This window comes from Myxocyprinus asiaticus, chromosome 4 (genome assembly GCF_019703515.2).
Source record: "Myxocyprinus asiaticus isolate MX2 ecotype Aquarium Trade chromosome 4, UBuf_Myxa_2, whole genome shotgun sequence".
Lineage (NCBI taxonomy): Eukaryota > Metazoa > Chordata > Actinopteri > Cypriniformes > Catostomidae > Myxocyprinus > Myxocyprinus asiaticus.
In genome coordinates, this window is record NC_059347.1 from 60,787,156 (window position 1) to 60,812,896 (window position 25,741).

The window sequence follows — 25,741 nt, forward strand, 5'->3', positions numbered from 1 at the left end:
AGAGAACAGACAGTTGCAAACCTTAATTTCAGGCCTAGAAAGTAATCGACTGAGGTTAACCAAACAGTGAAAGGAGGAGGTGGTGTACTGGATAAAAAAATTAAGAACAATACAACCAAAGATATTAATAGAATATAGTTCTAGAATGATTTTGGTACGTTTTAACCTTACACCTCCCCACCCTCCTTATATATATATGTGTGTGTGTGTGTGTGTGTGTGTGTGTGTGTGTATATATAAAATATACAAAAAAAAATTTTTTTCCTCAAATTCCTCCCAGGAATGCATTAGGCATGTCATTCACAAAAATGTGTGCCAGAGCATGTCTGTACATTCAGACCTTTTAAACGTCTTTTGTTTCCAAACCTATCTATCTATCTACCTGTCTGTCTGTCTGTCTGTCTATCTATCTATATGTCAACCGGTCTGTCTGTCTGTTTGTTTATCTGTCTGTATATCATCTGTCTATCTAACTACCTGTATGTCTGTCTGTCAGTCTATCTACCTGTCCGTCCGTCTATCTATCTCTCTCTCTGTCTATCTATCTCCAGTGTCTATCTGTCTATCTATCTATTGGTTTGTCTGTCTGTCTGTCTGTCTACCTGTATGTCTATCTACCTGTTTGTGTCTACCTGTCTGTCTGTCTGTCTATCTGTCTGTCTACCTGTATGTCTGTCTGTCAGTCTATCTACCTGTCCGTCCATCTATCTATCCCTCTCTCTGTCTATCTCCAGTATCTATCTGTCTGTCTGTCTATCTATCTATTGGTCTGTCTGTCTGTATGTCTATCTACCTGTTTGTGTCTACCTGTCTGTCTGTCTGTCTGTCTATCTACCTGTATGTCTGTCTGTCAGTCTATCTACCTGTCCGTCCATCTATCTATCTCTCTCTCTGTCTGTCTATCTCCAGTATCTATCTGTCTGTCTGTCTGTCTATCTATCTCTCTCTCTGTCTATCTATCTCCAGTATCTATCTGTCTGTCTGTCTATCTATCTATTGGTCTGTCTGTCTGTCTACCTGTATGTCTATCTACCTGTTTGTGTCTACCTGTCTGTCTGTCTGTCTGTATGTCTACCTGTATGTCTGTCTGTCAGTCTATCTACCTGTCCATCCATCTATCTATCTCTCTCTCTGTCTGTCTATCTCCAGTATCTATCTGTCTGTCTGTCTGTCTGTCTATCTATCTATTGGTCTGTCTGTCTGTCTACCTGTATGTCTATCTACCTGTTTGTCTGTCTGTCTGTTTATCTACCTGTATGTCTGTCTGTCAGTCTATCTACTTGTCCGTCCATCTATCTCTCTCTCTCTCTGTCTGTCTATCTCCAGTATCTATCTGTCTGTCTGTCTGTCTGTCTACCTGTATGTCTATCTACCTGTTTGTGTCTACCTGTCTGTCTGTCTATCTACCTGTCCGTCTATCTATCTATCTCTCTCTCTGTCTGTCTATCTCCAGTATCTATCTGTCTGTCTGTCTATCTATCTATCTATTGGTCTGTATGTCTATCTACCTGTCTGTCTGTCTATCTACCTGTTTATGTCTACCTGTCTGTCTGTCTGTCTGTCTGTATGTCTGTCTGTCAGTCTATCTACCTGTCCGTCCATCTATCTATCTCTCTCTCTGTCTGTCTATATCCAGTATCTATCTGTCTGTCTATCTGTCTGTCTACCTGTATGTCTATCTACCTGTCTGTCTGTCTGTCTATCTACCTGTTTGTGTCTACCTGTCTGTCTGTCTATCTATCTATCTACCTGTATGTCTGTCTGTCAGTCTATCTACCTGTCTGCCCATCTATCTATCTCTCTCTCTGTCTGTCTATATCCAGTATCTATCTGTCTGTCTGTCTATCTATCTATTGGTCTGTCTGTCTGTCTGTCTACCTGTCTGTCTGTCTGTGTCTACCTGTCTGTTTGTCTATCTATCTATCTACCTGTATGTCTGTCTGTCAGTCTATCTACCTGTACATCCATCTATCTCTCTCTCTGTCTATCTCCAGTATCTATCTGTCTGTCTGTCTATCTATCTATTGGTCTGTCTGTCTGTCTACCTGTATGTCTATCTACCTGTCTGTCTGTCTGTCTATCTACCTGTTTGTCTACCTGTCTATCTGTCTATCTATCGAGCTACCTGTATGTCTGTCTGTCAGTCTATCTATCTGTATGTCTGTCTGTCAGTCTATCTACCTGTCCGTCCATCTATCTATCTCTCTCTCTGTCTGTCTATATCCAGTATCTATCTGTCTGTCTGTCTATCTATCTATTGGTCTGTCTGTCTGTCTGTCTACCTGTCTGTCTGTCTGTGTCTACCTGTCTGTTTGTCTGTCTATCTGTCTATCTACCTGTATGTCTGTCTGTCAGTCTATCTACCTGTACATCCATCTATCTCTCTCTCTGTCTATCTCCAGTATCTATCTGTCTGTCTGTCTATCTATCTATTGGTCTGTCTGTCTGTCTACCTGTATGTCTATCTACCTGTCTGTCTGTCTATCTACCTGTTTGTGTCTACCTGTCTGTCTGTCCGTCCATCTATCTCTCTCTCTGTCTGTCTGTCTCCAGTATCTATCTGTCTGTCTGTCTATCTATCTATTGGTCTGTCTGTCTGTCTACCTGTATGTTTATCTACCTGTCTGTCTATCTGTCTGTCTATCTATCTGTATGTCTACCTGTATGTCTGTCTATCTGTCTGTCTAGATCTTCAACGTAACCTTGATAAAACATGTTCATATGAGATGTAACTCAAAGGCTCGCCATAAAACCCCAAGAAAACCCCAGAACTCATTGAGTCAGATTACTGAGGACAGATCTATTGTTCCTGACAGTCGATTTATATGAATACACTATTGTTCTCTGCTTACGCTGTTGTTTCAGGTGCAGTTCCGCAGCGTGCAGTGTGAGGACAGACACACAGTCATGAATCAGACTAAACTAAACAAACTAAATCTGTGAACCCAAACACAGGGTCCAGAAAGATGATGATGTTAGTAGTTTTAGATTCCATTACACAAAACGTGGCAGACAGTTCACTTAATTTCAGTTATTTTACCACAAGGGTCTGTCCATCTGTTGCAATACTGATCTATGGTTTCCTCCAGGAAATGATTTTAAGTAAAGTGAATTTATGCAGATATGTTTATTGTGAAGTCACTAGTACAGGGTTGTGTAAGAAAGCTGAATAGTGGCATCTGTAATTACCAGGTAAGCGATGACATCATAACCCTGTTCCTTGAGCCACACCAGGATACAGGAAGTGTCCAAACCACCACTGTATGCCAGGACCACTGTGCCCTTAGACATCTCTGATCTTTAGGGGACTTTCAAGAAAAACACACCAAACAGCATCACCAGCAAATAATTTCATAATATTTAAATGTCATAGAGGGAGCTTCCTTAAACAGACAAGTCATGCGAGTTCAAGATTCACCACATGAGTCACAAAATATTAAGTGAGACTCGTGACACTGAGATGGTCAAAGCACTATGTAAGAGAGCAGCAGTTGATCTTTAAAAGCATCAGTCTATAAATGATTGAGCCAGTTTAATTCATCAATCACACCAAGCAACAGCTTTTCATTCATTGTTACTGCTTTACATAATGCAATTTTGAATTTGTATAAATGTAAATACAGTATGACTGGTTAATTAATTCAGTATTACACATATATAAATAATTGAGCATCAATTAAGCATTAAATGTAATGTAAGTAAGATGTTATTTTAAATCAGTATTCACATTATAAGAGCCTGTTTAGGCGAATCTCAATAATATCAAACCCAATACCACATATATATATATATATATATATATATATACACACACACACACACAATGCAAAAGATATATAAAAGCAGTAACTCACCTGAACGCACAAGGAAATAATGTATTTGCAACAGCCGCTGTCAGATCCAGTCTGTCTGCTTTCAGCTCGAGCGCTTTTCGGAAATCACGCAACTGCTGCGCCTCCACTCAAAGACATATGAGCCAATCAGATGTCGCTCCGCTTCAGAGGCGTGTCAACAACGGCCGCAGCCAGCCAATCAGATCCCGCCGTTCATGAAAATGAGCCGAGGCTGTATGACCCGCCTCTATTGGACTCACTCAGCAAATCTGATCCCGCGGTACGCATATGGAGTTATACTCGTGCCACAATTCTGCGCGCATAAAATTATATTTTGAGGGCACAAAAAATGTTCTGCGTGCGCAAGATGATATTTTGAGCATGCAAAAAGGTAGGAGGAGAAAGCTAAATGTAAGAATTCTAAGCAAAGTCACATTCAAATAAACTTTATCCAAGCGCAAAATTGATTTTCGTTTGTTCAAAATTAATTCATCTTTGCAAGAAGATACATTGCTTTACAAATTGAGTTCAAGCGCATGCAAAATAAATGTGCGCGCACAAAATATCATCTTGCGCATGCAGAAATGTATTTGTGTGCTCACAATATCATCTTTGGCGTGCAAAATCACTTTTTGTGCGCTTAATTTCATCTTCCGCGTGAACTTTTTTTTTTTTTTATTTGTACTCAAAATATCATCTTGCACGTGCAAAATAACTTTTTGTGTGCTCAATTTCATCTTGCATGTGCAGAACATTTTTGTGCACTCAAAATATAATTTTGCACGTGCAGAGTTGTGGCACATATATAACTCCATATCCGTCAGGGTTGTGTCAGTCTTGCACTTACATGCCCAAATAAACAACTACTTTGTTAAAACCTGTGATAAGTACACAAACTCACCAATTTTTTTTTTTTTTTTTTTTAAATGGAAAAAAAGTGAGAAAAAAAAAAGAGCTTTGATTTCCCCTTGACTTTTCCAGTCTTTTTTAATTACTTAGAACTATACGCTAATAAATAATTCAGACCGATCTGTAAAACGATTCTTTAAAAAGGAACCGACTTGATTCGTTCACAAATCAGACATTGGTTTGTAAACAAGTTTTACTCTACACAAGAACAACTGAGTTTATGAAATATTTTATTGAGCATAACTTGAAACATTTTTTTTTTATTAATAATTATAGAAATGTCAATGGGCTTTCAGTGAAGTTTAAAATTGTCTTTCCCAGGCCTGGAAAACTAAATTGGAAAACCCCCTGATTACAACATTTTTCATGATCATGGGAACCTTAACATAACAAAAAAGTACCAAAAAGTACCATGCATTACCATGTTTTGGGACATTAATCATGTACAGTTGAAGTCAGAAGTTTACATGCACTTGGGTTGAAGTCATTAAAACTAATTTTTTAACCACTCTACGGATTTCATATGAGCAAACTATAGTTTTGGCAAGTCGTTTAGGACATCTACTTTGTGCATGACATGAGTCATTTTTCCAATAATTGTTTACAGACCGATTGCTTCACATTTAATTGACTATATCACAATTCCAGTGGATCAGAAGTTTACATACACCAAGTTAACTGTGCCTTTAAGCAGCTTGGAAAATTCCAGAAAATGATGTCAACACTTTAGACAATTAGCTTCTGATAGGGGTTGTACTGAACTGGAGGTGTACCTGTGGATATATTTTAAGGCCTACCTTCAAACTCAGTGCCTCTTTGCTTGACATCATGGGAAAATCAAAAGAAATCAGCCAAGACCTCAGAAAAAAAAATGTGGAACGCCACAAGTCTGGTTCATCCTTGGAAGCAATTTCCAAACACCTCATCTGTACAAACAATAGTACACAAGTATAAACACCATGGGACCATGCAGCCATCATACCGCTCAGGAAGGAGACGCATTCTGTCTCCTAGAGATGAATGTAGTTTGGTGCAAAAAGTGCAAATCAATCCCAGAACAACAGCAAAGGACCTTGTGAAGATGCTGGAGGAAACAGGTAGACAAGTATCTATATCTACAGTAAAACGAGTCCTATATCGACATAACCTGAAAGGCTGCTCAGCAAGGAAGAAGCCACTGCTCCAAAACCGCCATAAAAAATCTAGTCTACAGTTTGCAAGTGCACATGGGGTCAAAGATCTTACTTTTGGAGAAATGTCCTCTGGTCTGATGAAACAAACATTGAACTGTTTGGCCATAATGACCATCGTTATGTTTGGAGGAAAAAGGGTGAGGCTTGCAAGCTGAAGAACACCATCCCAACCGTGAAGCATGGGGGTGGCAGCATCATGCTGTGGGGGTGCTTTGCTGCAGGAGGGACTGGTGCACTTCACAAAATAGATGGCATCATGAGGAAGGAAAATTATGTGGATATATTGAAGCAACATATCAAGACATCAGCCAGGAAGTTAAAGCTCGGTCACAAATGGGTCTTTCAAATGGACAATGACCCCAAGCATACCTCCAAAGTTGTGGCAAAATGGCTTAAGGACAACAAAGTCAAGGTATTGGAGTGGCCATCACAAAGCCCTGACCTCAATCTGATAGAAAATTTGTGGGCAGAACTGAAAAAGTGTGTGTGAGCAAGGAGGTCTACAAACCTGACTCAGTTACACCAGTTCTGTCTGGAGGAATGGGACAAAATTCCAGCAACTTATTGTGAGAAGCTTGTGGAAGGATACCCAAAACGTTTGACCCAAGTTAAACAATTTAAAGACAATGCTACTAAATACTAACAAAGTGTATGTACACTTCTGACCGATTGGGAATGTGATGAAAGAAATAAAAGCTGAAATAAATCATTCTCTCTACTATTATTCTGACATTTCACATTCTTAAAATAAAGTAGTGATCCTAACTGACCTAAGACAGGGAATGTTTTCTACGATTAAATGTCAGGAATTGTGAAAAACTGAGTATAAATGTATTTGGCGAAGGTGTATGTAAACTTCTGACTTCAGCTGTAAATAACATGGCAGTTATTCAGTGCATCTAAAAAGAACCATCATTTTATTATCTAAAAGCTACCATGGTACCACAGAACTTTCTGTTAGGGCATCAAAAACATATTAGTTCTAAACACACATTAAAAAATGTCAGTACTAGATGTCAGAAGAACATGAATGAAATAAATGATGTAAAGTTTCTGCAATATTTATTTTCAGATTATATTTTATTTTTGTATATTTCAGTGGCAACTTTGAAAGTGCAAAAGGATTCATTCCATAAAGTGAATGAATCTTACTGGGATACAATGCTGCGACACATTTTGTTCACTTGTTTTGCTCTTTATTTCCCTCCATGATCTGAAAACAAAATCAAAAAAACCATATAAACTTAAAACAAAGTTATCAAGTTATTGTTTTATTATTATTGGAATCAACAAAAAACACTGAGCAAGACAATAACTCATGTTGAGGAATAGAAACTCTTGTTCTATTCAGCCTGTGTAGATTTGTACAATAATTAAATGTTATTTATTTACGCTAAACGTCCCTGTCAACTGCCGTGATATGAGACAAATGACTAACTCCAGTTAGAGCCCGAGACGTGAACAGAACAAAGTCTGAATGAGGGTTCCGCTACACAACCGTCTTTTACATTAGGCTCTCCATTACATCAAATGCTTTTTCGAAGAAAGCATCGCCAAATTGAACGGCAAATGACTGTGAACCCAAACACAGGGTCCAGAAAGATGATGATGAACAGGTCTTGGAGGAAGAACCAGGGAAAACTCACCGAGTTTGATGTACCAAAGAGGTGCCACCACAGTCCCTGACCGGCAAAAGACGTTTGTCCATTTGTCACGATCACAAACGGCTCAGTCCACGCACGACATGGCTGCATTTCACATATTTACGCATCTATATCTTTCCATAGCACTTTGAAATAGAATCCCTGTTAAGATGCATGTTCTATGTTGCCATAAAGAGAAAAAAAGAATTAACTTGAACTCATGGACTGTTTATTACATTTTTGCTGTAATCTCCTTAACCGCTGCAACATAGGGATATATAAATACGTAAATAAAACTCCAGTATTTAACATTGTGCATGAAAAACACAGAGGAAGTGGAAAAAAACGTACAAGAACAGGGTAACTCTGGATGTGCTGAGTAAGTGTAAGTTCTTGTGTCCTGGGCAGTGATTCGGACGACAATCAGGGAGGAAGCGGTCGTCTTACCACTCCTTCTTCTTCTCGTCCATAGACACGCCACCCGGCCCGAGAGCGACCACAAGCAGCAAACCGCCGATGACCGATGTGGTCTGGAAGAAGTCGTACTTCAGGAAGTCATGCATGGGCTTGTACGCAGGCACTGTCCAGAAGGCGTTGAAGTAGACGTTGATGGCGAGAAGCCACACCACTAGGGTGAGCGCCGCCAGTTTGGTCTTGAAGCCGATGGCCACCAGGATGATGAGGGCTGTTCCTACCATGTTCTGCAGAATCTGGAGGAGAATGGAGAGAACTTTACTAGATGTTTGTGCAAAATGCATGGGTGTTCAAATCGATCTAAAACTTCATGGTGAAGGAGAAAACAGCTACAGTCTCTGTCCAAGTATACATGTCACCACGTGCAATCGAATAGGTGAAAGTACGTCAGCTGAGAAAGTGATGTAGATGTTTTTCGGTTGACCTCTTGCATCACAGTAGAGCATCGAAAAAGTCAGCTAAGTAGCTCAGAGCCCTTCTAGCAAACAACAGGCACAACAACATGGAACACTTTACAGCTACGTGCGTTTCCGTGTTGATTTTGGCGCAGATCAGATGCACGTTATCGGTTGTACTTTTAGTGATGTCCGAAGGCAGAATACGACACTATTAGCTCCTGAACCCTTCTAATTTTACGAGCTCTGCTTTGCTTCACTTTCATAATAAACTCTGTGTAAAGCGTAATAATATTTGGACCGAGGAGAGATGTTGTAAATAAATAGGCGATTAAGAAAATGTATGGTTTGTCTATATTTTCCTAGCGATCACTGGTATTTTTATTTAGTATGTTTGTTGTTTGAATACTGAAACAGTTGTGTATCTGTACCTGTCATTTGCTTCAGGCTGCATATTCAATAAAAAGCATTCAATCCAAATAAAGAAGCTGTTATAGTCACTTGATGACAATTGAAAGTAAAATATATGCAGTAGATAGTGTGTAATTTGTAATGTTTACATCCTGCATTCATAGCACTAATTTGCATGCTAACCTTGGTCCGAGTATTCATCTGTTACCCTCTTTTATTGTATTTATGATGGAATGTGTGAAAATAGTCAAATTGTATTATCTAGATCTGTTAGCTCTATTTCGCCAAAACCGGACTGGTACGAATTAAAATTAAAATTCATTTTAAAAAGGCGAGTTATTACTTAAGTCCATCTGAAATCAAACTTGTCATGTAAATGCACTCAGTGTGGATGATTGTAAGAGTGCATGTTTCATTTCTCGTTTGTGTGAGCAGCTGCGAGCACAGACATTTCAAAATAAGAGTCCCTGCTGTATTTTAGGCTGGTTCTTGTTAAAAGTCCCGCGTTATGCACCAAATCTTGTTTGTCTAGTTATTATTGGGATTTCGGTTTTAAAATAAATTCCTTCTGGGATTTTATTCACTTTGGACTCTTGCAGTCTCTATGTCAATGCCTGTCACACTAAATAAAGACTACAAAATGTCCTTAATAGATTTTTAAAAATGATCGGCTGATTAATCGGTTTTCAGCCTTTTCACCAGCTTAGTTATTGGTATTGGCAACTATTTCAATGTAGTCAACAAAGTTATCTCCGGTATGCCAAGAAATGCATCATCCGAAACACAAAACTGAGTAAAGAAATACTCAGATGAAGAGGTTTGAATGAAAGCACACAGAGAGGCCTCATTTTTGTTTGGGTTTTTTGTAATTTTTTTTTTACTATGAGTGGATAAAATTGTTTACTTTTTATTTCTTTGTTTCTGATTAATTTGTTTCATTGCAATGTACGTAAAGTTAAAATATTTATAGATTTTTCTTAGTAATTTTAGACATTTAGCCATTTTTGCATCAGGTTTTCCGTCACTGCTAGGCCATTATTTGCACTTGCTGGCTTGCTGGTCTATTTTTTTGTGGTATTATTGATGTTAGCCCCAATACGACATTGGTCACATGACAGTCTCTTCCCATCTAAGTAGGTGGTCCATTACACTATACTGCAGCAACTGTGTATCTTTTCTGAATATGCCTGTGTAATAGGGCTGGGCCATATGGCTATAAAAATTATATCTCGATATTTTCCAGCCCATTGATGATATTCAATGTACTATATTATCTCAATAATTTTGCATTTGCTCTGAAATGGCTCAAAAGTTGTTGTATTTTTAAATCATAGGAACCATAATTTCATCCAAAAAACCATTATAGCCAAGTAGATTCAATATTTTAAAAGGCATGAAATAAAAATCTATTTTAACAAAATAATAATTGGGGCATGTTTCCCCAGTTCTTCACTAAATGAACACAAGGGAGAATGAGATTTTATCATTTTAACTGATATGCACTTTTATATTTTATATACATAGTAGTTTAATAAAAATGATTATTTACCTTCATATACTTTTACTAAAACGTCTTTTTTTTTTATTAACAGGGTGTGCAAAAACTACTCCACTTTTAGAACCCAGCTGAATATTGCATAATACTAAATTATTACTTAGGGGACCCATTTAAGTTTATTATTCCAATTTAATACTGAATTACCATTATTATTTTGAGGATTAGATTTATTTTACATAAGTGATACATGTCTGTCCTATTTATAGTACTTCACCTGGAGCTTTTATTTTGACACGGAACGTGTCAGTGTGTTATTGACAGTTTACAATGTTCCACAACCCATGAAACACTGTTATCTCCTCCTTTTCTGTTATACTGTGACACATTTGTAGATTTGCATAATAACTTGTAGAGGTTGACCGATGGTGGATTAAGCAGATTCCGATAACTAAGATGGAACAGGCCGATAACCGATTAATGGGCCGATGGTTTTTTAAAATCAATTTATTAAACGTTAAAAGATTTTCTTTGTCTTTTCTTACTATGACGGGCACAAACATAGAGACTGCAAGAGTCCAGAATGAATAAAATCCCAGACACAGTTTATTGTTCAACAAAAACTCCTTACAATAACCTGAAAATCAATGTAAGATTTGGTGCATAGTGGGGGCCTGGGTATCTCAGCGAGTACTGACCCTGACTACCACCACTGGAGTCGCGAGTTCAAATCCAGGGTGTGCTGAGTGACTCCAGCCAGGTCTCCTAAGCAACTAAATTGGCCCGGTTGCTAGGGAGGGTAGAGTCACATGGGGTAACCTCCTCGTGGTCACGATTAGTGGTTCTCGCTCTCGGTGGGGCGTGTGGCGAGTTGTGTGTGGATGCCGCGGAGAATAGCGTGATCCTCCACACGCGCTACGTCTCCATGGTAACACGCCATGTGATAAGATGCACGGATTGACGGTCTCAGACGTGGAGGCAACTACACCACCACGATGACTTAGAGCACATTGGGAATTGGGCATTCCAAATTGGGGAGAAAATCAAAGAAAAAGATTTGGTGCAAGTGTTGGACTTTTATCTATAAACAAGCACAAAAAACACAAGGGACTCTTATTTTGAAGTGACAAGAGACTTGGCTTTGTTACAATGCTTTATAATTAAGTATTAACCAAATAAAGCTTTTTATAGCCTATATACTGTATATCCACCAGATGATTGGTTTCGTGTATGTACTGTATATATACAGTTTTTCACCAGATATAGTTTGATGAGGAATAAGGTTTAATATTATTCACAAGATTGGAGAAACAATGCATGTGCTGAAAGGGTTATACAGTAGAATCCTCCAGCACCGGCCACAGACGAACATAAAAAACACTATCGGCAACTATCGGCTTGTTTTTGTCGATAACCGATTGTCCCAAAAAGCAACTATCAGCACAGATTAATCGCTAAAACCAATATATCGATCTACCCCATAATAAATTGTAGCAGTTACTAATGTTAGGAATTGCGTGAATGCTTAAACATGCAGTACTTTTCTTTCACAATGCATGTGAACTGCTCTAAAAACGCTAAAAACACGAGACCACGAGCCCATGTGTGCACAGAACAGCTTGTCTCCCGTTAATTTCTTTTGGGGGGGATTTTCTCCCCTTTTCTCCCCAATTTGGAATGCCTAATTCCCAATCCGCTCTAAATCCTTGTGGTGGCGTAGTAACTCGCCTCAATCCGGGTGACGGAGCACAAATCTCAGTTGCCTCCGCATCTGAGACCGTCAATCCGCGCATCTTGTCATGTGGCTTGTTGAGAACGTTACAGCGGAGACATAGCGCATGTGGAGGCTTCACGCTATTCTCCGTGGCATCCACACACAACTCACCACACGCCCCACCGAGAGCGAACCACGTTATAGCGACCATGAGGAGGTTACCCCATGTGACCCAACCAGGCCAATTGGTTGCTTAGGAAGCCTGACTGGGGTCACTCAGCACGCCCTGGATTCGAACTTGCGACTCCAGGTGTCGCAGTCAGCGTCAATACTCGCTGAGCTACCCAGGCCCCCATCTCCCGTTAATTCTTAAGCGCACAGACCATCTTTATCGGTGTTTAATCGCAGCCTTTTGCAGTTTTATAATCATAACATATCGCCATATTGATGTTATTTGTATTAATTGTGCAGCCCAGGATTGTGAAATTACTCTACCGATGCACTCTTTATAAAACTTAATGGCCAATTAATAAGGACATTAAAATGATCATGACATTCACGATATTGCTCAAATTTTATATCGTCAGCAAAATCATCGTGATTATATTGTGAATATTCCATATGTCGCCAAGCCCTACTGTGTACCACTTCATGTCTTCATTACAGTGCCTTTCAGCTTTGCCGCTCAAAAACAGTGTGCTAAAACACACAGGAGACAGTGATGAACATACAGAGAAGAAGCTGGAATCGAAGTGTAGCAGCGTCATGAACATCAACACCAGCAGAACTCGACCGCCCAGCTGCATGTACTGTTTAGGGGAACTCTCGCCCATAGACGGCACGCCCGCAAACATGCTCTTCCCCTCCGAGCGTGACTCCGCCAGCAGCAGAAGCAAACCACCACCGAGAGCCAGATTTCTACCAGGACGACAGAAAACACAGTTTATTATGACTGTTCTGGAACCCACCCAATTACACAGACTGATACGACAGAACTCACCTCATGAGAAATTTTATATCCCACAGAATACTGTAGGCAACAGTCTGAAAAAATAAAGACATATAAACACAATGCATGTTTCATTAAAATGTTTATTTTTCGAAATGTGAAATACAGATTGAAACAATGAAATCACAAAATATTATAGCATACAAAAGCACGCCGTCTAGTTTATTTTTACTACTCACCTGTAGTGCAATAATGCCAAATAACCCAAAGCACGCATACTGCACAAAATTTCTACTAAGAACAAGGACACATCCACCTGCGGGTAAAACCATAAAACATTTATCACATTAGTGAGTCAGAAGATCTGTAAGCATAAAACTAGCAGGGAATTTACTGACAGGTATACAAATACAGCGTATTTCACACTCCACTTCTGAAATATCATTCTGTTCACACACAGTTCGGTTATTTCCAGCATTCAGCAACACACTTCACTTCTGAAACATTCAGGTAGTGACAACCAAATTTCATTTAGAAAATTCAGTCTCACCGATCTGTCCTATGAGGTTGAGCAGCACGAAGCATGTGGCGAGAAAATAACCGCAGCTCCACGTGACTTCGATGTAATCTCGCTGCTCGTTCCACTGGAACCACATGCGAATGCCGTCCTCCAGAAATGTGCTGATCAGACACAAACGCGCCAGGTGAGGCAGATAATGCTTCGTTACCCGCAAGAACTGTGAGAATAAGACAGAAATACGAATGATGTATCAGTCAGATACACAGTGAGGACAGCTCGAGAGACAAACGCTGACTGTACAATGAAACATCACTCATTTTTATTTGTATAGCACTTTTCACAATACAGATCGTTTCAAAGCAGCTTTACATACAATTATGTGATATATGTTCAAAATATATGATACTTGAATCTATTAGAAGAAAAAGAGACCAAACTACAGTTAGTACCAGCTTGTGAAATCCACATGTATAATAAACAGAATTCGTGTCACATTTTGGTTTCTTCATCAAAAAAAGCATGCTATAGACCAGGTTATCCCATCAATGGATTTTTTCTTCCCTGATAGCACGAGCATATTCCAGGACGACAAAGCCAAGATTTATTGGGCTTAAATTGTGAAAAAGTGGTTCAGGGAGCATGAGGAATCATTTTCACACAGGCCACCATGGAGTCCTGACCTTAACCCCATTGAAAGTCTTTGGGATGTGCTGGAGAAGACTTTATGGAGTGGTTCGACATTCCCGTCATCAATACAAGATCTCGGCCAAAAACTAATGCTCTGGATGGAAATAAATGTTGTGACGTTGCATAAGGTTGTCGAATCAATGCAACGAAGAATGCACGCCGTAATCAAAGCTAAACGCGGTCCAACGAAATATCAGAATATGCAACTGTTTTTTTTTTTTGGCCAGGCAGTGTATGCAATGTTTGCATTCATAGTTTTCAGTTATTCCATTTTTTTTTTTTTTTCTTTTCTCCCAATTTGGAATGCCCAGTTCCCAATGTGCTTTTTAAGTCCTTGTGGTCGCGTAGTGATTCGCCTCAGTCCGGGTGGCGGAGGACGAATCCCAGTTGCCTCCGCGTCGGAGACCATCAACCCGCACATCTCATCACGTAGCATGTTGAGCGCGTTGCCATGGAGACAGCGCGTGTGGAGGCTTCACGCCATCCACCGTGGCAACCATGCTCAACTCACCACGCACCCTACCGAGAACGAACCACATTATAGCGCCCACGTGGATGTTACCCCATGTGACTCTACCCTCCCTAGCAACCGGGCCAATTTGGTTGCTTAGGAGACCTGGCTGGAGTCACTCAGCACACCCTGGGAGTCGAACTAGCGAGCTAGCGAACTCCAGGGGTGGTAGCCAGCGTCTTTTACCACTGAGCTACCCAGGTCCCCTTCAGTTATTCCATTTTAATGTTCAATGAAACCGGAATACTTGCTTGGAGAGGTTTTTAGACACTTAAGAGTAGAAAAGGCCACTAGAGTTATGAATGCTGTAACTTTTGATTCCTTTGTAGCATCAACGCAAAAGTTTTGCCAGGAACACTTGACATGTTTGCAAACAACACAAAAGGTAGACTTCTCTTATTTGCACCCTAAGATATATTAATGTAAAAAAAAAAAAAAAAATTCTACTTTTGACAACTACTATTTGGTGAGTTTTCTCAGAAGTGTCTAAAACTGAATATCTCAATTGTTCCAACTCGCTTTAATATTTCATTTAATATTTTTCATATTTCAAAGGGTTTACTATCAAATGAATCCATGCAATTAACCCAACTTTATTATTATTATTATTATTATTTTTAAGTAATGAGCATTTATCTCATTTTTTATTTTCATGTATTTGCTCTTTAGAAATCTTTCGAAAATCTTTCGAAAATGCCTTCAGGGTGTAAGGGGTTAAACATAATTTGTATAATTCTTCTACAATTATTGTGCTGTTTTTATGAGCTTGTGTTAATTGAGAAACTACATGGAATATTTGTACTTTTAAAATAGTTTTTGACACACCACAGGACTATTTAAGTTCTAAAAAAGGCGAAAAGCAAAAAAAAGATTTTAAAAAGCTTAAATGAATGGCGTCAAGTTACAGTTCTTAAATTATATGCTTTCCCTTGTAAAATTCATAAATATGCACCAAAAATTGTGATGTTGGGAAAAAATGTTGATGGGCATGTTACTTGTCAACTACGCAAACATCAAAAGATCAAAGTCACACCACAATTTAACTGAATTAATACATTAAATATTCATTATATCTTTTAATATCCCTGAAACAAATTGCTTGGAGGCGTAGTGGACTAATGCACAGAAGTGGTAAGCAGAAGGTTTCCTGGTTCGATCACCTCAGCCACCACCATTGTGTCCTTGAGCAAGGCACTTAACTCCAGGTTGCTCTGGGAGAAATGTCCCTGTAATAAGTGCACTGTAAGTCGCTTGACAAGTGCATAAATGTAAACTTTAATTTAAGAAATCCAGTTTTGTTGTTTACTGAAACAGTGCTTTTAAAAATGTAGGAACTAAACCAAATCTTGTGGTTTCTGTCAGGATATTAATGTCACATGAGTCGCATCTTGACAACCCGTCAACATCTGAGGACACTATTTCGACACACTGGAAGAACATTAATCTTGTTGTGAAACACTAGAGCTGTGCGTGTATTCTGTTAGAGTACAGTTCTCTACAGCTCATGTAAAAAGTCACAAAAGTGAGAACAAAAATAGCACGATTTACATGCAAACCATCCAAACAGTCCACATCAGCACTTGCCAGTACTGACAGCCAATCAGAGATCACACAGACAACAGTGACTTTCCTGACAGCCAATCAGAGCTTGTTTTACAGTACTAACCCCATGAGACCAGAGTTAATGTAAAGAAATCAATAATCGGGGAGCCACGTGATGCCATGCGAAGGGCAGATGTGTGAGACAGCTCTGCGCACTTTGCTAATTTTTTGTTATTATTTTCATGATATAATCCGGTGAAATCCTCGGGCTCTGGAGACATTAAAAGACACTTACAGGTTCAAGATGAAAGCCCAGACAGTCCTGTGGACCAGGGACTCAATTTGGATGGCGCGGTGGGAGAAGGAATCCAGCGTTAACTGTCCAACATGTCGGTGATGTTGACGAAGGTACTTGCAGACTTGGAGGATCTTGATGTAATACGGCGATCGATTACGGCGATGGAAAAAAAATTCTCTGAGCTAGTCACAAGAGTGACAGATGTTGAAAAACGAATCGATTATTTGGAGTCATCGGAGAGGGAATTAGCTAATCCACCCGCGACCAAAGTTGATTTGGAACGTGTTCTTGAAAAGCTTGAAGATCTTGAGAATAGAAGCCGCAGGAATAACATTCGAATTGTTGGAATTCCTGAGCATGAGGAGGACAGAGATATGGTCAAATTCCTAGACGAGCTTTTCCCGAGTCTGCTCGACATAACAGGCCACAAGCTGGAAATCAAGCGAGCTCACAGAGACCCAGCTCACAGATCTGCTGAGGGAGGAAGGCCCCGATCGATTCTGGCAAATTTTTGAGATCATCTGGTAACGATCTTGTGTTGCGCCAGGCGAGGAGCAAAGGAAAGATTTCTTGGAAGAATTACAATATTTTCTTGTTCCCTGACTTTGCGAACTCGACAAGAGAGAAACGCGATCGGTTTAAGGAATGCAAGAAACTCTTACATCAATGGAAGATCACTTTTGCTCTGATGTTTCCGGCCAGACTGAGAATAAACACCAAGGATGGCAGTAAAGAAGTTACATGTCCCAATCAGGCAATGTCTTTTATTGAATCAATGGGCGAGTAACCATTGGGTGTTTTTCTTGTGAGTGGATTGACTCACTGTACATAATCTGGCTTTTGGAGGAAGCTGGGCACCATTTTTGTTTCTTTTTGCGTTGGCTCCGCCGAACGGCTGGAGTTTGTTTTGTTTTGTGGCCTAACACTTTTCCTTAAAGAAACTTTTGCATTGACGGAAGATCACTTTTACAATGAAGTTCCCGGGCAGATTGAGAATAGACACTACAGATGACCGCAAAATATCTACATGCCCACACAAAGGATGTCTTTTATAAAGTTGGTGGACTGTGTAAATCATGGGATATACATTTATGCGGCCTCCGAGTGAATTGACTCTTGACCATCCGAGGAACCGGGATGCGTGCGTTTCCTTTTGTGCTGGTCCCACCTAGCGGTTGGAGCTTGTTTTGTTAAATAACATTACTTCGGGACAGATATGGATGAATCTGTCTGTTCCTTGTGCTTATGCCTCCTGTTGGCTGGAGTATGATTTGTGGAGTATTTTCGTGGGACATTGGAATGATTATGTCATCTGCTGCACTCATCAGCTGGCTCACTGAACATTCGTTTGTCTGACCGAGGAATCTGAACGGTTTTATATCGGCTGGAATTTGTTTTGTGGAAGATCACACCTTCGAGACGGTTCTGTGAATGAGTCTACACGTTCTTTGTGTTTATTCTGCCTATTGGCTGGGGTTTGTTTTACAAAATATTTGATGTTATGTAATTTTGCCTTACAAATTTGTGAGGCAAAATTGTGCAATCCGATGGCAAAGTTGTCGTGGGGGCTCGTGGGCATTCATGGACCTTTTGAGTTTAGAGGGATTGTCGCCGGTTAGCGCTTTCGTGCGCGGGGTTAATGCGCACGTTTTTCTTTTTTCTGTTTGTTTTGTTCGGGGGGAACTTCGGGGTTTTATTGTTGCATTTATGTTGAAATGTGGTCTTCATAATTTTGTCTTTGGCACACAATTTATTTTTTCTATTATATCAAAATGTCAAATGTTAATATGAGTGTATTATCTCTCTCCACATGGAATGTGAATGGGTTGGGGAACCCAATAAAAAGGAATGTTATTTCTTTTCTTAAACGTAAGAAATATGATATAGTGTTTCTTCAAGAAACACATCTCTCCCCGCAGGAAGCTGAAAAATTTGGGAAGATATGAGGTGGAATGTTTTCTTTAGTGCTGGCTCAAGTAAGAGCAGGGGAGTCATTACATTGATAAATAAACATCTACAATTCAAATTTCTCAAACAGATTAAAGATAAATTAGGAAGAGTCATTATTGTTTTAGCAGAAATTCAGGGGCAAAGTCTGATTTTGGCTAATATTTACACACCTAACGCTGATGATCAGGGCTTTTTTATAGATCTTGAAGGGATGTTGCAAGCCTCTGGCACCCCTCATGATATAATATTGTGAGGAGACTTTAATCTTTTGATGGACTCAGTCCTTGATCATAGTGAAGCAAAAGCGTGTAAACCCCCTAGAGCAACATTGATGCTTCACAGGATCTGTAAAAATCTTGATCTTATAGATATTTGGAGACTTTTGAACCCATCTGGTAAGGACTATACATTTTTTTCATCAGTCCATAAGATTTATTCTAGAATAAAAACATTTTTGATATCCAAGTCCCTCATTTCATCTGTTGTGGATTGCTCAATTGGAAATATCTTGGTCTCAGATCAGGCCCTGGTGAGTTTAGAGGTGTTGCCACATATTGAGAAAAATAAATCATATAGTTGGCGCCTTAATGTGTCCCTTTAGCAAAATCCTGATTTCAAACAAATGTTACAGACTGAAATCAATATTTATATGGAGACCAACTGGTCCTCCAGTATCCTCTGTGGGCGTGGCTTGGGAGGCACTTAAGGCAGTTCTTAGGGGCCGGATCATACAGTATGCCTCATTCACCAAAAAATCCAAAGCACAAGAACTTGTGGAGTTGGAAGGAAATATTAAAAGTGCAGAGGCAGAGCTGAAGCGCCATATGTCATCTGATGGCCTCAGAGAATTGACCCGATTGAAATATAGATATAATACTATTTTGTCGCGGAAAGTGGAGTTTTGGTTATTCAGGGCAAGACAGTCATACTTTGAGTCAGGTGACAAAGCAGGGAAGCATTTGGCTAGATATATAAAGCAAAGAGAGTCTTTTTCTACCATTCCCACAGTGAAATCTGCTGGTGGTGAAATTTTTACCTCAGCCATTGATATTAATAATGCTTTTAAAGAATTCTATCTTGATCTTTATAGTTCCACGTCTTCGTATACTGATGAAGATATTAGAAACTTTGTGGAACCATTAGATCTTCCTAAACTGAAGACTGAGCAAAAAAACTCTCTTGATTCTGAGATAACCTTGGAGGAGCTTGGCAAGGTAATTAAGGGGCCAGATGGTTTTGCCGCAGAATTTTTTAGATCCTATGCTACAGAACTGGCTCCACTTTTGTTAGAAGTTTATACTGAATCATTAAAGAATGGAAAGCTTCCTCCAACTATGACACAAGCCCGGATCAGTCTGATTCTTAAAAAGGACAAAGATCTAAGCGAGTGTAAGAGTTACCGTCCAATTTCCCTGATCCAACTAGATGTAAAAATGTTGTCAAAAATTTTGGCTAACCGATTAAGTAAGGTTATGACATCTCTTATACATATAGATCAGGTGGGGTTTATTCGGGGCCGTAACTCTTCTGATAACATCAGGCGTCTCATCAATATCATGTGGTCAGTAGCGAATGATCAGTCTCCGGTCGCTGCCATCTCACTTGATGCCGAAAAGGCATTTGATATGGTAGAATGGGATTATCTTTTTAAGATTTTGGAAATGTATGGGTTCGGGAGTACGTTTATTGGTTGGATTAAGTTACTTTATAGACACCCTGTAGCAGCAGTACAAACAAAAGTATTAATTTCAGATTATTTTACACAGAATAGGGGCAACCGGCAGGGTTGCCCTCTTTCCCCATTATTGTTCTGTCTTGCCCTGGAACCATTAGCAGCTGCGATAAGAAAGGAGGATGATTTTCCAGGAGTGATGGCGAGAGGTGTGGTGCGTAAGCTTCTGCTTTACGCAGATTGTATTTTATTATTCATCTCTGACCCCACTAGATCTATGCCTTGCCTCCACAGAATTATTCATTCCTTTTCCAAGTTCTCTGGATGCAAAGTCAATTGGTCTAAATCCGAAGCTTTGGCACTGACAGCGTACTGTCCAGTAACCGCTTTAAAGCCGGGCACCTTCCAGTGGCCCAAACAGGGCATTAAGTATTTGTGGATTTTATTCCCAACAAATTTGTCTGATTTAGTTAGTGTTCATTTTGACCCTTTAATAAAAAGTTTTTCGAGTGATGTGGACAGATGCGCTTCATTACATTTATCGATGATTGGGAAGATTAATGTTATTAAAATGAACTGTATTCCAAAATTCAACTACCTGCTACAGTCTCTCCCTATAGATGTCCCCCTCTCTTATTTCAAGCAATTTGATAGCATAGTGAAGTCCTTCATTTGGAATGGTAAACGTCCCAGATTGCATTTTAATAAGTTACATAAGCCGATAGACAAATGTGGGTTAGGCCTACCCAAGATTTTGTTTTATTACTATGCATTCAGTCTCAGAGATTTGGCTCTTTGGTCACTTCCACCTGAGAGAGCCCCTCCCTGGTTTGTTATTGAACAGGCAGTTCTTGCCCCTATTTCACCATTACAAAGCATCTCTATCAAACTAATCGGAAAAGTTAAGTTACACCCCGTTATTTCGCATTTACACTCGGTATGGACTAAAGTGTCCAGATTGTTTAAATTGGACATTTATTTAAATGTTGCCTCGAGCCTATGGCAGAACACAAGATTGTGTATTGGCACGTCCCCTTTCTGCTGGCCAGAGTGGACTTTGAGGGGGGTTGCTACACTCGGTGACCTATATGAAAGTGGAGTGTTGAGATCGTTTGAAAACTTGGTCCAACATTTTGTGATCCCCAGACCTCAGTTTTATAGGTATTTACAACTGCGCCACCTGCTTTGTACTATTTTTGGGAGTAGCACGCTTATGAGGAGGTGTCATCGGGAAGACGGGGTGGCTTGGATATGTTTATACGGAAATGGGGCAGGTATTTGGAGGGCTCTAGGGTGGGGTGTGGCGAGAGTAGTGTAATATAGTTAGTATGATTATTATGCGTGTGTATGTGTGTATGCATGCATGTGTGTATATATATATATGTGAGTCTGTTTGATTTTTATTTCTATATATTTACTTATGTTTGAACACAGGGTTGTTTTGTTTGGGGGGGGCGGGGTTGGGGAGGGGGGTTGTGGGGTTTAAATGTTGATTATATATATATATATATATATATATATATATATATATATATATATATATATATATATATATATATATATGTTTTGCATTTCATTGTTACTGTATGATTTAATAAAAAAAATGTTAATTACAAAAAAAAAAAAAAATCAATAATCAGGTTTTTCTGAAGCATAGACACTACTGTACTACACATGCGTTTACTTTCTTTAAAAATAGGAAAGATAACTCTAAACTTTTTCTTTTTAAATGGCCAACAGCTGATAATTAGGAGGCGGATTAGAAATATTATGCTGATATACTGGTCTTTCACGAGTCTAAACTGACTCAATTTGTACTTTCCTCCCCCATCAAAATCTCACATTACAACATCAAAAGCAGCACTCTTTAACTGAGGATAATGGCCATACAAATGAAAGATTTACAGCAAGTAACGTATAGCCTGCTCACTTTCTCATAAAATGAGTATTGAAATCTGAGAAAATTAATTTTGCATTTACATTAACAGTTTAAACTCAAACATATTTCAAACAAAACACAGTTTGGGATCTGTTGTTAACCTAATTAATGAATACTTTCGAAATATACCAAATTAGAAGTCGCTGTATAATTTAAATCATTAACATAGAATTCAATTCATGTGTGAGCAAAACTGAAATGAGGTCCGTCACGAAAAATGTATCGAAAAGCTTTTTTATTTATTTATTAAAATACACAGAATCTCAAAGGTCTTTCTTCATGCGAAATGAGGGCTCGTGGGTTTATTCTAAGAGCCTTAAAAAAATAATGTGAACGTGAATTTTGGACAGAACTATAGTGCTATTGCATAATATCATTTTCAGGTTGGCAAGACTGCAAAGACAACACTGTAAATGTAAAATGTACTAAAGACTAAAGTTGTCCAAAAAGAGACAGTGACGAGGAGGAGGGCGGGGCTGGGCCATGACTACGCACGCCCGGCCCCCAATCGGGCCAATCAGCCGAGGAGAGGGAAACGTGCAGCGGGATGCGGCAGTTCGAGAGAGAGAGAGAGAGCCACATGCAGCTGCCGCGTGCCGGTTCCCACCTCCTCCTTTCCCATTTTTAACCTTGTTACATTCCAGAGGGGCAGAGAGAGGAGAGGGAAAGGGCAAGGCGGAGCGACAGTGAGAGAGAGAGAGAGAGAGAGAGAGAGAGGAGCTAGAGAAAACAAATGCTCGCCGGTTCCCAGATACGCCGTCGCCTGATCCTTGATCACTCCTCCACACTCTGGTGGATGACAGCCACCCCTCCCCGGGTGGACCGGAGCCAGTCCTCTGACCCCTGGCGGATGGAACGCCCCTCTGCATTCTGGCAGCCGGTAGGGAGTCCCTCCGCCCCTCACGGACGACGGCCATTCCTCCGCGTCCAGGCGGCCGTCCACCGGGGGACGGCGGAGTCGCTGCCAGCCGCCGGGACGCGGAGGAACGGCCGCGGCTGCTCCTTTGGCCAGACGGCAGTGGCGAGGACTCCACGACAGCGCATCCCTCCTCCTACCTGGGTTTCGGCACCAATATAACAAGGTTAAAAATGGGAAAGGAGGCGGCGGGAACCGACTGAACAGTTAAAATAATATTTTAATTTAAACTTAAACAAAAAGACAGAAAACATAAACGCACACACGGCAGCTGCATGTGGCTCTCTCTCTCTCAAACTGCCACATCCCGCAGCACTTATCCCTCTCCTCGGCTGATTAGCCCAATTGAGGGCCAGGCGTGCATAGTCACGGCCCGGCCCCGCCCTCCTCCTTGTCACAGAGACATATTGTAGTATTTGGAAACATTTTGATATTTAAAATATTATTTTTCATGTCATTCCAACTTTGCACAATATTTTCCAAGTTTTTCAAGCCTTAAAGGAAATCATATATTGCTATTTCAATATACGATTCCAACTTAAATATGAATAAATAACTTCTAAGAAGTATGCAATTGGTATTACAATTAATCGTCACAATCGTGAAAGACACTGAATAAAATCTGAATATCTGTATTGATACTAGAGGTCGGACGATAGTGGACATTTACCGATAAATAAGGTGTTGGAAAAGGCCGATAACAGATTAATCGGTCAATAGATTTTAAAAACAATCTATATCATAATAACAATATCTTATTTTTTCCTTACTATGATGGGCACAGACATTGAGGTTGCAAAATGAATAAAATCCCAAAAGCAGTTTATTGTACAAACCAAAATCCCAATAATAACCAGAGAAATGAAGATTTGGTGCATAACGCGGGATTTTTTACTTTAAACAAGCCCGAAATGCACCTGGGACTCTTATTTTGAAATCACAGAGATTCCATTACAATGCTCTATATGCGAGTTTTTTTCCAAATGAATCTTTTTTTATAGCTTATAGATTCACCAGACGAAGAGTTTTGTATGTATATAATTCACAAGATGAGGTTTCTTGATAAGGAATAAAAAATAAAAATAAAAAAAAATCAGGAAAAATGAAAATAAAATATCGGCAACTATCGGCATATATTTTTTTCCGATAACCGATAGTTGCTTTTTGAAACTATCGGTTATCGGGATAAATATATGGTGATAATTGCCGATATCTTATTTTCATTTTTCACGCAATTTTTTTAATTTTTTATTCCGATACATCAGTCTACCTCGAATTGATAGCTCTAAACGCATTAAATTAATGAATTACATTCTTTGTTCGATAATTCAGTTTATACACGCCTTGAGCTGCATGCTGAGATTCATTGCATGATAGTACTAGTAAACCAAGAGAGTGTAAACAATTCTACTATTGATAAATCTGAATGGGAGTAAAGAAAGAAACGAATCCATGATTGAATCACTCATGCAGACTGGACTGTCAGTATAAGAGCTCACAGTAATCTGAACTCCTGCGATTCATGACACTTTTCCACTTTTAGACTCCAGATTTGCAATACGGATTCAGTTACATTCTAACACAAACAATCATACGGCGAGCGAGCAGTTGTTCATTTTCACACACATCTACACCCGTCTGATAAACAAGACCACATGTGCACAAACACTTTATTAGTGCACAGATCATATGAAAGATAAAGAACCACAGATACTTCATGTTGGAGGTTGTTTGCTGAACTAAAGCCTCTTTGAAATTATGAAAATGTTTAATAAGTGCTAGCAAGTCCCATGAGATTATTGAGCAATCACATGCAACCATTTCTAATATGTTTTAGTGCAACACTTTGAATAAAGACCCAGCTAAATGAAGTGAATAAATAATATATAAAATAAAAGGCTGCTTTTATGCATGATATGTTTGATCAGCTGTGACTGTCTAATCATGCTTAAGAGATCTGCTTAATCAATTCATAGTTTGGGATAAATCTTTTATAATGCTATCATACCTATTATTATATATATAACTTAATATGAGCTTGCATGAAGTATGGCAATTGCTTGCATTTCTTATCCTCTTTGACTGGATTTTTTTTTTTTTTACCTAAAATCTGTCCTTCTGTCCTGTTTATCAACATGCATTTAATTGCAACTAAAAACAATGACAAAATATCCAATAAAAACCTAAAAAAACAACCAAAAACTCTGATTATTATTGTCATATGCACATACATACAGACTACAAGCTTGAACAAACCCTAAAGGATCATATATTTTCATCAGAAACTAATGCATACTTAAAAGTGAACACTTCTGATCAGATTGATTGCAGTGCAGATGTTGGTTTCTGCATGTTTATTTATTGACGCACCTGATCCGTGACGTCCTCCGCCGCGCGCATCAGATCCTCCTGCCCCATCACTCGCTGATATAAATATTACTGAAATGAAAATAAAACTATAAACACAAGTGTGTCACACACTCAGTAGTGCTGCAGTCTCTTTAGGCCTCCGCTGTCCCACAATGCAGCTCGCAGCCACAAATATCCCCCGAAGTGTGCGCGCGATCTGCATCCTTCCGCGCGCTCGCGCCCCTCGTGCCACGTCTATTCACCGCGCGCGTGCACGGCAGCGATGTGCACGCGCATGCGTTTTATTATTTGCATTTCATGCTGAACAGTTTTAACTAAAA

At 39.5% G+C, this 25,741-nt stretch overlaps 2 protein-coding genes and 1 long non-coding RNA gene across 5 annotated transcripts in view; all 3 read right to left on the reverse strand.

Annotated features, from left to right (window-relative positions):
* LOC127440033 (argininosuccinate synthase) overlaps positions 1–4,009 on the reverse strand; it is a 54,443-nt gene extending 50,434 nt beyond the window's left edge. The window contains exons 1-2 of the mRNA XM_051696410.1: positions 3,855–4,009; positions 3,190–3,308 (exon numbers count right to left, since the gene is read on the reverse strand). Of these exons, the coding sequence (XP_051552370.1) occupies positions 3,190–3,291 (102 nt within the window). The 5' untranslated portion in view covers positions 3,292–3,308; positions 3,855–4,009. The remainder of the gene's footprint in view (positions 1–3,189; positions 3,309–3,854) is intronic.
* On the reverse strand, positions 558–3,174 carry LOC127440064 (uncharacterized). 3 transcript variants are annotated; one of them, XR_007897059.1, is made up of 4 exons: positions 2,454–3,174; positions 2,182–2,282; positions 1,722–1,777; positions 558–777 (listed from the first exon to the last, which is right to left on the reverse strand). It is a non-coding gene; the product is annotated as an uncharacterized LOC127440064 (long non-coding RNA). The 3 variants fall into 3 exon arrangements; XR_007897058.1 differs by lacking the exon at positions 558–777 and adding an exon at positions 1,144–1,200 and having other exon boundaries at positions 2,454–3,173; XR_007897060.1 differs by lacking the exon at positions 1,722–1,777 and having other exon boundaries at positions 558–863; positions 2,454–3,169.
* Positions 4,010–4,985: 976 nt separating the features above from the next.
* Positions 4,986–25,627, reverse strand: LOC127440042 (surfeit locus protein 4). The gene is made up of 6 exons (XM_051696421.1): positions 25,422–25,627; positions 13,567–13,753; positions 13,256–13,332; positions 13,068–13,111; positions 12,799–12,985; positions 4,986–8,288 (listed from the first exon to the last, which is right to left on the reverse strand). The coding sequence occupies exons 1-6, from the start codon at positions 25,467–25,469 to the stop codon at positions 8,022–8,024; spliced, it is 810 nt and encodes a 269-aa protein (XP_051552381.1). The 5' UTR covers positions 25,470–25,627; the 3' UTR covers positions 4,986–8,021.
* Positions 25,628–25,741: the final 114 nt, after the last annotated feature.

What these genes read in the sequence shown, in the direction of transcription:
- LOC127440042 (XM_051696421.1), bottom strand. Translation starts at nt 25,469, where the DNA reads ATGGGGCAGGAGGATCTGATGCGCGCGGCGGAGGACGTCACGGATCAG. An exon ending in CAACCTCATAGGACAGATCG is followed by an intron (nt 13,333 to 13,566) that starts GTGAGACTGAAT and finishes TTTTACCCGCAG; the next exon opens with GTGGATGTGTCCTTGTTCTT. An exon ending in TCGATTCCAGCTTCTTCTCT is followed by an intron (nt 8,289 to 12,798) that starts GTATGTTCATCA and finishes ATTCTCCTCCAG; the next exon opens with ATTCTGCAGAACATGGTAGG.